Raw genomic sequence first — 14,819 nt, 5'->3', positions numbered from 1 at the left:
GACGGAGACAGTGGAATTTTGGCATGACTGTTGGGCTAGCTCAGTTCTCATCTTGGCCTCAGAGCTGAAGCTGCCAACGCTACCGTCCTGCCCAGGCACCACCTGCATGTGTCGATGGGCACTTCAATACAACCCTCTGGGGAGCCTTTGGCCTTCCTACCCTCCTGGTCTCTCCAGGTCCACCTCTTTCCTCTCACTGAGAACTTCCTGTGTCTTGTCTCTAATGCTGTGGAGATTTTGGAGAGACTCCAGACCAACCTGTATGCCACATCTACCTTCTGCAAAGCTGCCACAGGAGTGACAGGGCTGAGAGATTAGGGAAGCGGAGGTGGGGCAGCGAGGGGCAGGGAGTGGAGGAACACAGATGCCGCCATTGGCCCTGGTACCTTGGTCAGCAGGGCTTTCTCCTTCTCTGCCACCTTCCTCCAGATCTTGGTGACCTGGTGGATCTCAGAGTTGAGGAAGCGGTTCTGGGTCCGATATGCTTCCATGTCATCCTGGAAAAAAAGCAAGGTGGGTCAGCAGTAGTAGCACAAACATGCTGCTCTGGGGAAGCCACCCTTAAAGGAGCTGCTGCTAAAACTTCCTTCTCGAATGACACAGAGAGGGAGTGTGAAAGACTTCTCTAGCGAGATGTGGTAGGGAGCACCCTAGACCTGGAGTTCAACATGGCTGCCATCGCTGGACCATTCTTAGCCTCTGATAGTCCAGGCTGGCTTCCAGCTCACTAAGTTGCTGCCGAAGACCTTGAATTCCTCCGCATCCTGCCTCCCCCTTCAACATTCTGGGATATGGCATGGCCTCCCGACCTGCCCTGGTTGTTTTTAAATCAGCACACAGCATCAGGTGTTTGCAGCTGTGTGCATAGCTTCTTGTTAAGCAAACACTTTGTACACATGCCTGTGTGATGCTCAAGGGTTTTGCATACTTTTGACCAGAGGACTCAAACCCAGCCTGGGTGGCATCCGAGGATGGGTGCTGTCCACTGCCAGCCCCTTCTTTTTCCTTTCTGGTTTTGTGTGTTTGTTTTGGACATGGTCTCATGTATCCGAAGCTGGTCTTGTATCTGCTACACAGCTGAAGCTAGCTTTGAACTCCAGACCCTCCTACCTCCATCTCCCAAGGGCTAAGACTGAGGCTGTGTGGAGTGGATGCAGTCGTGGATGCAGTCCTGAGCAGAACCACGTGAGGGATGCCAATGCCGAGAGTCATTCTCCCCTCGTGCGGCTGCATATAATGAACCCACGCTACTGGTACATCGGCGCACGCTGGCCAGCCCAGCCTAGCTCCTCTGTGCGTGTCTGTCATTCCTTTCCTTCCCATGTCGTCCCTGTTGGGTCAATCCCAAGGCTGTACAGGTCTTGGCAATATGCATATTCCACCACACATGGCTCTCCTTTGCTTTTCTTGAGATGGTCCTATCATGTATCCTGGGCTGGTCCCTAGCTCCTCCTCCTCCTCCTGCTTCACCTCTAGAATAGCTGGGATACACAGGTGTGCACATCCAGTCTGAGTTCCAATAGCTATTTTTTTAAACACAACTGGGAAATTTTCTATAGCTGACTAAGTTCCATATCTATATCTATATATGTGTGTGTGTGCACATGAGTGTATATTTTAAAAGATTTAATTATTTTACGCATGAGTGTTCCCTCTGCACGTACACCTGCATGCCAGAAGAGGGCATCAGATCCCAGTATAGATGGTTGTGAGATACCCACCGCGTGGTTGCTGGGAATTGAACTCAGGACATTGCTCTTAACTGCCAAGCCATCTCTCTAGCACCTTTTAAAGTATGAAGCTACGGTGATAAATAGCTCTGAGCTCTGGGCTCCCCCCCAGTCCAGCACACAGTGGCAGATGCTGCCTGAGCAGAAGCTGGGTGAGCCACTGGTAGGTCTGCATAGAGCTGCAGCTGTAGCTTACAGTCTTTCTTTTCCATCGAGAAGAACATTCCAGAAGCCATTCAAGCATACTGCCCGCTTATATCCCCTGAGAACCCAGGCTTTCCGTTCCTACCAGGGAAAAGTCCCAGGCTGTTGATCACTGTGTGTGACGGCCACAGCCCATCTGTTCCCCCAGTCTGCTTGCTGTAACTGATTACAGGGGTTCTTACCCAGCACCTGGGATAAGCCACAAGCACCTAGGTGAGGGCTTAAAGTGCCTGTCAGTCCCGCAATCCCACTGTGTGCCGTCCGTGGGCGAAGTGTGAAAGTAGCATTGTTCCCATTTTACAGATGAGGATACAAGGGTCTAATGGTGAACCCCTCAGTGACGCAGCTGGTGTGGGAAGAGAGCAAGGATCCCAACCCGGGAATGTTCAACCCATAGCAGGCACTCAGCAAGCAGCACTGCCTGCCCAGGGACATGCAATCCTGCTCCATGCGCTCACCTCGCCCAGGCTGAGCACAGACACTCAGCAGACTTTGAGAATATGGCCACACAGGGTGGCCGTTTCCAGGTCAAAGGGAAAGGCAGGAGGTGCTCAGGCAGGGAGGTGAGTGTGAGCGCCCCCTGGAGCATAGTGGGTGGGGATGGCGGCTGGGCAGCTGCCAATCAGCTTGGTGCCCTACCTTGAGTGCTCTCCTTGGCTCAGAACTGTAGGGAGGAAAAAAAAAGAGAGACCTCAAAGAGAAGAAACAAAAAGCCACACGGAGTCAGAGCAAAGCAAGAGGACAACATGCAGGAAGAGCCCAGGAGGGGAGAGCCTGTCACCACCTACGAAGGACCAGACACCACAGACTGTCACTGGAAATGCTTGTGTGGGAGGGCCTGAGCTACCATGCTGTCTGCTGCTGTGTGATCCGAACCCAGCTCCCCTCGTGGCTCAGCTGTACACGCCGGCTTGGCTAGACTTCCCAGTCTTCCCAGTTTGGTCCCTCACTGTCCCAGATAGGACTTTCTGTAGTCCAGGCTGCCCTCAAACGATGCTGAGGATGGCCTTGAATCCCTAAGCCTCCTGCCTCCACTTTCCTCCTAGGTACAAGGGCTGTGAGCCTAGTTATGAACTAAGACACACTAGTCCATGCAGCTCTGTCAGACCCCTGTTCTGGGCTCAGGAGCAGGATCCACAAGCATAAGATCGCAGGATGGCGAGACTCCTCTAGTGGACCTCAGTGATAAACGATCTTCCCGCAGATGTGAATGAGGGGCACACTCTGGCTCCTAGGCGAGGCAGGATCACAAGTGGCCCTTGGCACTCCAGAGCCACCTGGGTGATCTATGTCTCAGCATCGTGCTGATCTATTATTGGGTCTAAAACCATGGACACCCAGGAGGAAGGAGACAAGGAGAACCAGGGCATATAGAGCAACAAGAATTATCCCCACCGCCATGCGCATGGCAGGGGCTTTCTGGATGCTCGCCCTTCTGCTGTATTCCTAAATATAGTCCTTGACTACAGGCTAACAGTCATCCTGCCCCTGCTAGTTTGGGGTAAGGATCTCATGTCCCCTTCCTTCATTCTAAGGATTATTCAGTCTCAGGAAGAGTTAGGCCACTTCCCACAGAGGAGAGAGGACTTGACCAAAGCCAATCAGCTGGCAAGGTGCAGACTACAGGACTCAGCCCCGGGGCAAGCTTACTTCACAGGGTGGGCAGTGGCCACGCTTGACACCCCCCCACCGTGCTTCTCCCAGAAGCCTCTCCCCTCTCTCTCTCCCTCCCATCACCCAGCAGTTCTTTGGTCCCAGTTATAAAACATGGGAGGTAGTGTTTGGGACCAGACCGGCTCTGGCTCTGTGTGCCGTCCTTAGAGACAGCGAGTGAGGTCAAGAGCACCCATCCTTAGCCTCAGGCAGGCTGCTGCCTGGGCCACTCCTTACAGAGACCCTGAAGCTCACAACAGGCATCACACCTCAAATGAAGTCCCCAGCCCTCCAGTCACGGTTGGTCCCTGTGAGTTGGGGTGGCCTGAGGAGAGAGATGAGGACTGAGAAGGGAAGCAGAGCGAGGCAGAGAAGGGGTCACAGAGAGTCTGGGAGAGTCTCTGTGCATAGCGGATAGAGCAGTCACAGACCTGAGCTCCAGCCCAGCCCTGCTCCCACCTCTGCACCAGCTGCCGGGCAAGCATCTTTACTCCTGGCGCTTGAAGCTGGAAAGTGGGAAGCCCCCATCTGTCAGCCACTGCCTTGCAGGGCTGGCCCAGGCCAGAGTGAGCTGGCGTGTGGGGAGCCTTCAGTGGTGCCTACTGCCCTTGCCTTGGGCCAGTCATGGCCAGCACAGGTCACTTGTTCTACGTGTGAGACTGAGCTGAGGGTAGCCTGGGAGCCTTGGGCATCCTGGGTAACAGAGTGGTACTGAAGGGAGCTGTGCAACCAGGCTGCAGACTGGGCTATGCTTGGGCTCCTTCAGGTCTAAATTGATAAGCTGGGAGCCTGTTCGTTTTTCATACAGTATAAAAGGTCACATTGTATTGGGTCTGCACAAGCAGAGGGAAGAGGAATTTTCCTCATGCTACCTAGTTCTGGTTTGGATGTCCCAGAATGAGGGGCGACTTCTGCCCCAACTAGAAGTCCACTCATGGCACCCTTCCCAGAGATGAGGAAGAGCATGCTGGGTGGAGAGTGGGGCCTATCTTGAAGCATGCTGTACGGGGGCGGGGCGATAGGGGGCGCTACCTTCAGATGCTCCATCCTCTCCTGCTGGCTCAGGAAGTCGCCGTTGGTAGCGTCGGCGGGCTGGGCAAGGTCCTCCGTGAGCTTCTGGGTGAGCTTGCAGATGACCTGTTGCTTGGCCTGGTTCTTATCCATGAGCAGCTGCACGTGCTGCTGGAGCGCCTGCACCTGCTGCTCCCGCAGGCCGGCCTCGTGCGCCAGGCGCTCGCGGCCCTGCTCCAGAGCCTCCACCCTCTGGTTCAGCTCCGCGATCTGCCGCACCTTGTGCCGGACCAGCTCCAGCCGGTCTCTGTCCTCGGCGGCCGCCAGGTAGGCACTGGATGCTCGCTTCTCCTGCTGGGCAGCCTCCAGGGCTTTGTGTAGGATGATCACCAGCTCCTGGGTGGGAAGAGAGCAGCCGTGAGCGCTAGGAAGGCACGACCGACCGCATACTATCTCAGAACTCATGGCATGTCCAGCGGCATCCCTGGGCATCTTCACCCAGCACTCCTTTCTGACTTCCTGGTCCAACCTGAGGGGTAGCTACGCACAGGCTATCTGGCAAAACAAATAAGAAAAACAAAGCAACAAAACCCTTCACATCCCAGCAAGTTCTGCCTTAATATGGATGAGCAGAGATGTGGGCAGCATCTGGGTCACCCGAGACAGCGAGACACATGCTTCCTGGGTCCTGTTCCCTTTTCTTCTGGCTGAGAAGTGACTGGAAGGAAGAGGAGAGTTACCCAGGCTCCAAAGCTGAGGTTCATGCTGAGTATCACAGAGCGGCCCACCTTCACCAGCTCAGACTTGCTTGCTGTTATCTGGATTCCACAGTGTAAGAGAAAAATGGAGATTCTACGGGTTATAGCACTATGAGGCTTCTCTGTTATGGGAGCTGAACCCACACTCCGACTTACACATGTCTACTTTGGAGAAGAACAAACTGAAAAGATTTATTTGTTTATTTTGTGTATGTGAGTACACCATTGCTGTCTTCAGACACACCTGAAGAGGGCATCAGATCCCATTACAGACGGTTGTGAGCCACCATGTGGTTGGTGGGATTTGAACTCAGGACCTCTGGAAGAGCAGTCGGTGCTCTTAGGCACTGAGCCATCTCTCCAGGCCAACCCTTCTTTCTTTAAGGTGCCTTTTTTTCAAGTTTTGTTGCAGTAACTGGAAAAGTAAGGAATACAGCATCTAAACAGCCATGCCCAAGCAAGCTGAGCCGGGACTGGAGGAGAGATCCAGACCACTCACCAAGCAAACTCAATCTCTCGCCTTCAGCCCAGCAGTGAGAAACACTGCTGGCAAGACCAGTCCAGGAAGCAAGTGCCCGATGGCTTGGACACAGCCTGGCCTTTCCTCCTCTGACCTCAGATCTGCAGCGCTTCACGGTGCCTGAGGTCTCTAACTTCCCAGGTCCCAGGCCTGCCAGGCCCAAGGAAGGGAATGAATAGATCCAGGGCCAGGATCGGAGCTTCAGGAGCCAGGCAGCCCAGCAGCTCGGTGCAGGGAGGCCCCACAGACCACTGTTCTGACCCCACTTGTATACTTGGAATACACATTCTCTTAATGAGACCTTAACTGTGTCCACGCTGCAGCATCCCAGTCAGTAGATTGGCTGGATGGAACTAATCATGATTCCATGTGGGAGATCTGCCGGAGACCATGCCTGAGCAGCTGGTAAGACCGCCCTGGATCTACTGACAAATCTCTAGCTCTGGGCTGTTCTCGGGGCAGGACTTTACTATTAGCTCAGGCTGACCTCAAACTCGTGAGCCTCCTGCCTCAGGCTTCCAAGTTCAAGAATTAATCCCACGCCATCATGCCAGGTGCTTTCGCCCAGAAAAGAATGACATTTCCCACTTCCGAGGACTACAAAGACCGGGAGTAAAGACCGACCACTGTAGGGGGATGGCTGGTTGTGAGAGACGGGCAGGCAGGTTTGGTGGGGCACGGTGGCTTCTGCCTGGGGTGGAGGTGACGAAAAGCCCTTACACTAGACAGCATGGTAAAACAATTCGCACAGCCTTGAGGGATGAAGAGGGTCAGAAGTGGTCAGCAGCCAGTGGGAGGTGAGGGTGGGGCGGCCTTTCCTGGCCAGGCCCCCAAAGAAAGCCTAAAGACAGCCCGAGCAAAGGTCTAGGGGAGGTGGGGTAGAAAGGGCAGGTTTGGAGCCTCACGGGTGTGGCCAGCAGGTGGGGTGTGGACACGATTGCACACCAGACCACTATGTCTGGAATGTTCCACAGTGGAGAAACAGCTTCCTGGGGCTCTAGTGAGAGGTTAACACTCCTGTGGCTCCAGGGTCTAGCTGAGCCTTGGAGATGGCCCTGGGTCACTGCCGGGTGAAACAGGCACAGACACCATAGCTGAGTCTTGCTCTGACCCAAAAGCCCATAAGTATCTTCCTCTGCTTCAGAGGGGTCTGGGAGCCAACTCATTGCAGCCAGTGAAGTCCTTCCTTCACTTGGTTCCTGGCATCTCCAATCAGGCTTCCAGTCAGGAACCCCAACGACCATCCACCCCATCCTCACCCCAGAAGACGTGCTTGGGAGAAAGGAGCCTGCGACGTGGAGGTGGCCTCACAGGAAGCTCAGAGATACGGGAAACCTGGAGGCCATAAAGACCCTGTGGACCTTCTGCCCAGCCACCGGGCTGTCACCTGGAGACTGAAGCCCAGGGAGAAGCTAAGACTAAAGAGTCAGTGAGTGGGCTGGAGCAGAGGACCCCCGAGTCCCAGTTCCAGAGCCCTGGCTTCTCATGTAGCCTCCAGAATTTGCTGTGTGAGTAAGGATGGCCTTGACCATCTGGCCATCCTGCCTTCTCCTCCTGATGCTGGGATTACAAGGGTGTGCGTCACAGTATACCTGCTCTCTACTGGGATGGGCTCCACCCTAGCCTAACATCACAGTTCTGAAGTTAGCAGCACCCACATGGGACATGTCAGGAACACAAGGATGGACACAGCAAAATTCCCTGCATCCTGGGCCCCTGTGGAGGAACAGCTGGGTGGCTCTCAGTTTCCACGGTCATAAGCAATGCCTCAGGACCAGTTCCAGGAAGCAGAAGATCTGGTGTCTCAGCTCAGTTGTTGTCTGGGCTATCCCAGATTTCCAGACCTGGTCATGAGTTGTTTTATTTTCCTCTTTTTTTTTTGGAGATTTATTTTTATTTATTTTATGTATATGAGTGCTCTGTTTGTACACCTGCATGCCAGAAAAGGGCATCAGATCCCATTACAGATGGTTGTGAGCCACCATGTGGTTGCTGGGAATTGAACTCAGTACCTCTGCGCTCTTAACTATTGAGCCATCTCTCCAGCGCACACACACACACACACACACACACACACACACACACACACACACAGAGGCAGGAACACTCTGTGACACCATGTAATGCCTGAATCGCCTAAGAACTCTGTCAGTAAGGCCATCCCAGGTGTGGTACTTCAGCCTTAAAGCCCATGGTGGTGGGGTGCTGGCCTAACATAAGCCAAGTGTGGTCGTGTGCACCCCAGCAATCAGTGGAACCCTGAACACAGCACCTTTTCTTCATAAAGCAGCCTGCCCTAGGCACATTCCCACAGTCACAAATAACAGGCTAACAGATCTAAGGAGGGCAGGTCTAACAGGGTGCTTTCAGGCTGGCCACTTCACAGTGCTCGCTTTCTCAGAATTAGAAGGTGATAAAGACCTCAGGGCCAGGCAGAGTGGCCTTAAGAATTTAAAAAGTGTCAAAAGCTTTTCCTCAAGTTGTGTCAGCCAAGCTGCCTCCCAGCCCTCCTCCCAAGTCAGGGCCAAGTCCTGTCTAAAGACAGGCACTCTCAAGTTCTGAATAGTTTTGGGGAAGGGGATTGCAGGATTGTCCCCACCAAGTTTCCTAAAGAAACCAAGACATCCCAAGTGAGTCTACATGGCCCCACTGGGGTCCAACTTTCGCAGCACCTGACAGATGGCCACCGACAGCCAACAGTCAGCCATCTGCCAGGTCAGACAGCTTTCAAACTGGGTGTGACTATCAGCTCAGGGGCCTGAGGCACCTAGCCAACCCGCCACCTGGTGCTGTCTCCTGGAGTCTAAACCAGCCTCTGTAGGTCCAGCGATGGGATTGGCGAGATGGATAGTGACTTAATGGGTATCAGTCTCCAGTGGGCTCATTGACATAGGGAGGCATTGAGAGTGCACTCATGTTTTCCAAGGTCAGTCCTGGCACTTGTGTGTGATGTTACGCCATGAGATTGGGGAGGAGAGGAGGTGGCCCCGGCTGTGGACAGCATCCCAGGTTTGCAGCATCAGACCTCAGGCAAGTCACCACCTCTAAGCCCCGCTGTGTGAGGCTCAGTGAAAGGACTGAGTGGCGGTGGTGGCTACCACAGTAAGCTCTGTGGCAGGTAGATCAGACTCTAAGCCCATGTTTGACCCCTGGGACACTTGGGTCTGGAGAGCTCTCAGACCCTCAGATCTTCAGTTTCCTGTTCAGGAAGGGAGGGTGGGATCTGTGGTAAGAACTACAGCTGATGCTCACATCACCCTGTGTGCGCTGGGGCCATGACATGTTAACATGACGGTTAGCATACTCTATCTTCTCTTCCCCGTAGGTCGGCAGTGTCTTCGAGGCCAAGGGTTTAGTTCCCAGTATACTTTCCACAGCAAAAAATTGCGGCACAAAAATTCTCACAGGGTCACTGAATCCACTGGTGTTTGTCTACTGCAGTGGTTCTCAGCCTTCCTAATGCGGCGACCCTTTAATACAGTTCTTCATGGTGTGGGGACACCCAACTATAAAATTATTTTAGTTGCTACTTCATAACTGTAATTTCGCCATTGTTACAAATCATAATGTAAATGTCTGTTTTCTGATGGTGTTAGGTCACCCCCAAAGGGGTCATGACCTCCAGGTTGAGAATCACTGACCTACATGGTTAGCTGAACTAAGATAATTGCCATTTTCTCCTGAAGCTAGCTAGTACCCTTTCCTACTCAGGAAAGCATCTCATGGATGTTGCTCCTGGGAGTACATGCCCCACCCCAGCCTGAGTCCTGTGCAGCAAGGGTCAGAGAAGGAAACAGGAAGGGGCTCAGGCAACTGGAGCTCAGGCACCAGCTTCCGTCTTCCTCACATCACTGCTAGGCCAGGAACGCACTTCCTGGAAGCTGACAGAATCACTCGACCATCTATCTCCTCAGAGCCCCGGGGAAGGAGCCTGCTCGGTGTAAGGCAGGAGGAACCAACACTTAGGGCTGGGGTTACCAAGGCCATACATGCTGCTGTGGTGCATTGTGGGTTGCCAAGCTCAGACCTGGGCCTCTCCAGAAAGAATTACCATAAGTGCATTTACTATGAGGATATGGGCTGGGAGGTTAGCAGACGCGTCACAATCAGAATGTAGGCCTGTCTGCTCTGCGAGTTGGGCTAGCCTGCCATGCACACATAAGACAGTGAAGTGCACTCATACTAGAAGTCAGAGGCTAGACCACAAACCCTTTCTCCCTGCCATCTTTCTCAACAAAGAGAAGGTTTCCTGGAAAGTTACTCAGTAAAAAAATCCACATTTTGAAAGGCCCAAACAACTTCCTCATGGCCTTCTCTGTTTGAATGGGGTATTTCCTGGCAATCCCTGCAGGCCTCTAAGAGTCTTGCCTTCATTTATGGAAGAAAGGCAGGGAGTCACCAGATGTTCACAGGTCTCCAAGGGCCTCCTGAGCACCTCTGACCATTTGTTATCCCTTAGAAAGAAAGGCTAGGTTAGGGGGTGAGCTACCCATGTGTCTATGAAGAAGGGACATGTGGTAACAGGACAGGAAGTCTGTATAATCTGGGTTTCTTTTCCATTTTCTTCCAAGTTTGGGTTAGAGGCTTCAGCGATATGAATCCAGAGAACCAAAGCCATTACAGTCAAATGAATATCTTCTAGTGACAAGGACAGGAGGAAAGGACAGATCCCTGGGCTCAAGGAAGACATGAGCTCCCACATCACCGCTATGTCCCCACACTGGATGTCACATGCAGCAAGTGCCCGTCTGAGTGTTCATTTACCCTGCAGCTGCCTCTGCTATGCAATGCATGCCCCGTTTGGGCTGAGCCTGTGACCTTTACTCTGTTCTTTTCCAACACCAGCACACTGCATGCATGCTGCGGGCCTGAGGTAAAGACACATGAAGGAAAGAAACCTTCCCAATCTCCATCTACCTCACTAACTGTAACCGCTGGCCTGCTGTGAGGGGCCAGGTTAGAAAGGCAGAGAGTGCTCTTCTCAACTGCCTTCTCCCCACACAGGGCTGAAATCACAGGGAATGAAGACTCAGCTATGGAGACTGCATGGGGGACGGAGACTCGGCTATATGGAGCACATGCCCCACCCCAGCCTGGGTCCTGTGCAAGCAAGGGTCAGAGAAGGAAGCAGGAAGGGGCACAGGCGGCTGGAACTCTGGCACCAGCTTCCGTCTTCCTCACGAGGGAAAGGAGCCCACCAGTGCCTCACTCAGGCTTCACGGTAACAGCTGTGAGACCTTCGCTGTCCTTATGCTAGAGAGAGGCACCTGCCAAGGCTGCAGCTCTCCCACACCTCAGCCACTGACGCTCGCCGCAGCACAGAAGAGCCTTCCCCAGAACCAAACCCTGCTCTGAGGTGAATGAAGGCCTTCTGAACACGTTAATGTCCTTTATTTTCCACAGTGGCTACACATCTCCCTCTGCAACCGCTACAGTGAACTTCCATATGGAAACAAAATCTCCTTTCCTGTCACTGTTCTCTGCCACACCCTGCCAGTGCTGTCTGTCCTCTGCCAGTCCCTCAGGGATCTGCACACAGTCAGAAGGTATGGCCATTCTCCCCGCACACTGGAGACCCCTCCCAAGACCCTGCATCCAAACAGCACCCCAAGACACAGCCTTTTCTCCATGTTGGGTCAGACCACCCAAGTCCAAGAGGCATCCAAGACTCAATTATTGAAGTAGGTCACCCACACCTTTGGTGGCCTCCTAACATTTGTGACAGTATGCTTCTGAGTTACTGAGTTACTGATAACGAGGCACTTCTGGCCTCTACAGTTGTCCTTTGAAGACCACAAACTAGCTGTGCTGGGTTGGGTTGAGGCACTGCACAGAGCTACCAGCAAGGCTCAGAGGCCATGGGGCACAGTGGGGCTCCTGGAAACGGGCTAGGGCTCACCTTCTGTGACTTGAGCTCTTTGGTGAGCATCAGCACCTGCTGCTCCAAGGCCACCACCTTCTCCTGGGCTGTGCGGCTCCGAGCCAGTCCATCGGAAAAGAACGGGAAGGTGTTGCTTTGCCGCTTGGGTTTCTGCGTGGGACCTGAGGGCACAGAGGACCTGGGTGCAGACTTGGCAGGATCCTCTGGCTCTTTTTCTGCTTGAGGAGAGAAACACGGACGTCAGGATGGACAGACCTACTGGTGCCTTATCCATATCTTCAGGCAACAGCATCTTTCTGCAGTTTCCTTGTGAACTGGAAAGGGGGCAATACACTTTGCTTATTTATGAATGGTTACTAGGGATTCTGCGGGAAAGATAGCATTCTGGGGACAGATGGCAGTGACAGCCACATGATAGTGTGAATGCACTCAATGCCACTGGATGGTGTAATGGGAAGCAATAAAATGGTAAATTTTGTTATGTACATGTATTTTACTACAATAAAACATTCTAACCCGGTGGTGCACGCCTGCATCCCAGCACAGGAGGGTGGGGTAGAAGATTGTAAATTCAAGGTCACTCTCTGCTCCAGCATGTTAGAGGTCTGGGATATACGAGACTGTGTCTCATCAGGGAAACCAACCGAATCCTTACTCTTTACCTCTGGAGCCTGAGGAGGGAGGGGAGCCTCGTGAGACTCAGTAGGTAAACAAGGGTAACTCATCTGGAGAACAGAAACAGATTCTGCGGCGCCCCTCCCCCAGCAGTATAAACCTGAGTCAGCTGCGCTGGGGGGGGGGGAACTGACCAAGTACCCTCTCCCCATCCATTAGTAACCCCAATAAAAAAAGTTCACTGGTTCAGCCAAGTTGGATGTTGGTGTAATCATTATTTTGGTCTATCACGGGTGCCCTTTCTGGAGTGAATAGATTGTGTGTGTGTGTGTGTGGTGTGTGCTACAGGAAGAGTCTGTCACACAACACACCCTGCTAAGGACTGAATGTGTGTTACCATAACCCCAGGCTGAAGCTCGAGTCCCCCAGAGTTAGCATTAGGAGCATTAGCAGGCAGGGCCTTGAGAAATTCAGATGAAGGTGCAGCCCCATGATAGGATTAGTGTCCTCGGAAGAAGGGAAAGATGAGAGCTCTCTTGGCCACCGGAGAGGACACAGCACTGCTGTCTTCCAGCCTGGAGGAGATCTTTCCTAGAATCCTGCTCTGCAGCGTGTGCACCTTGGACTCCTCGGCTCCCACCTAACTATAAAATCTACCGTAAGTGTGTTCTGCTTCACACACACACACACACACACACACACACACACACCCTTACAGGCAGGGAGGAGACAGAGATTGCTTGGTCTCAGGCTTGGACAACGCTCACCTGGAATGCTGGGGTCAGAGATCGAGGGCTGCTCCCCGCTTTCAGGCTCTCCACCCTGAGGCGAGTCTTCCACGAGTGGCCCTGCCACTTGGGTCGCTTGGGCCACTTGGGCCTGCTTGTTGCCACGGATGTTGTGCATGGTGTTTCTGAAAGGACAAGTGAGGGAGTGTGAGGCTAGCAGCGTCTCTGCCTTCCTGCTTCCTGCAGAGCTGTGGCTTCAGCAGCATGCTTCCAGTCATTCCAATAGCTCTCCTCAGCATCCTGTATGATGCATCCCCGCCTCCCCAGCCCTGGCCCAAGCCCCTCACCCTTCTTACAAAGCCCCGTCTACACTGCACTTCCCTACCCTTTGATTCCTGGTGAATTTATCACATACATGCAGTGATTTCCTTTTAGATTTATTTTATTTTATGAGTGTTTTGCCTGCATGTATGTCTGTGAACCATGTGCACTCCTGCTGTCTGCGGTGGTCAGAAGAGGGCATCGGATCCCTTAGAACTGGAATTACAGATGGTTGTGAGCCACTGTGCGGATGCTGGGACTAGAATGGGTGAGGGCCCTCTACATGAGTAAGTAAGTGCTCTTAACCACTGAACCGTTTATTTCCCCAGCCTCCTACCATGCATCATGACCATATCCTCCCTAACTTCCCCCACCCACTTCCCCAACCGCCTCAACCAATGCCCTTCCCACTGAGTCCAATTACTGTTGCCTGCTTGAGCAAGGACAACCTACCATTGGTCACAACCCTGAAGAACAATGGCTCTCCCTTCCCCGGTAGCCACTAGTTGGCAGTAGTGCGCTGAACCTCACGAGCCCCTCCCCCATTGGTGCAGGAATTAATGACTGGCTGGATCTCGTACATGTTTTGTGCAGGTAACCACTGTTCCTGCCATGGCCACTTATATAAGCTCGGTTCCGTAACTCCAACCCTCCTGCTGAAGTATGTGCCCCACGCCTGTCACTCTGCTCACGGGTAAACTTAGAACAGCAGAACAGTGCCTGTAATAAGAAATTGCTTGCCGGGCGGTGGTGGCGCACGCCTTTAATCCCAGCACTTGGGAGGCAGAGGCAGGCGGATTTCTGAGTTCGAGGCCAGCCTGGTCTACAAAGTGAGTTCCAGGACAGCCAGGGCTATACAGAGAAACACTGTCTCGAAAAACCAAAAAAAAAAAAAAAAAAAAAAAAAAAAAGAAAGAAATTGCTTCATGTTTGTTGAATGGCCTTGCAGACCTAACTTCCCCAAACCCTCTGGCCTCCTAACTAGCATGCCCAAAGGCCATCAGTGGCTCCCAACTCTGCCGAGGCATGTTGTAAACACTTCCTGGCAGCTTTCTACCTTTGTTCTCTCCTTAGACCCAGAGCCATGCTGCCTTGCAGGCTCCACTGACTTGTGGCTACTGAGGGGCTTAACTACACGGTGCCGTCCGGCGTGGTGGCACACGCCTTTAATCCCAGCACTCAGGAGGCAGAGGCAGGTGGATTTCTGAGTTCGAGGCCAGCTGGTCTACAAAGTGAGTTCCAGGACAGTCAGGGTTACCCAGAGAAACCCTGTCTCGAAAAACCATTAAAAAAACAAAAAAACAAAAAACCTACACGGGTACCTAGGCAGCTGGTTGAAGCTGAGGCCCCAGTCCAGAGTCCAGACTTAATGTTTGTGTGGTTTACAGAAAGGAACCA

General features: G+C 52.9%; 1 protein-coding gene across 4 annotated transcripts in view; it reads right to left on the bottom strand.

The window, feature by feature from the left end:
- The window catches only part of Tbc1d2 (TBC1 domain family member 2), a 43,085-nt gene that overhangs the window by 9,857 nt on the left and 18,409 nt on the right, over window positions 1–14,819 (bottom strand). Inside the window, exons 4-7 of one of the 4 annotated variants that reach the window (XM_029475694.2) lie at window positions 13,140–13,285; window positions 11,776–11,975; window positions 4,620–4,994; window positions 387–497 (exon numbers count right to left, since the gene is read on the bottom strand). In XM_029475694.2, coding sequence (XP_029331554.1) covers window positions 387–497; window positions 4,620–4,994; window positions 11,776–11,975; window positions 13,140–13,285 — 832 coding nt within the window. Of the gene's footprint in view, window positions 1–386; window positions 498–2,573; window positions 2,599–3,856; window positions 3,913–4,619; window positions 4,995–11,775; window positions 11,976–13,139; window positions 13,286–14,819 lie in introns of those variants that run through there. The other 3 variants (XM_021160588.2, XM_085839314.1, XM_085839312.1) reach the window with 3 other exon arrangements.

The sequence above is a fragment of the Mus caroli genome, unplaced genomic scaffold, assembly GCF_978045245.1.
Source record: "Mus caroli unplaced genomic scaffold, Mus_caroli_1 scaffold_6, whole genome shotgun sequence".
Lineage (NCBI taxonomy): Eukaryota > Metazoa > Chordata > Mammalia > Rodentia > Muridae > Mus > Mus caroli.
Note: the sequence above shows the minus strand (reverse complement) of the source record. Positions and strands in the feature narration are given on the sequence as shown.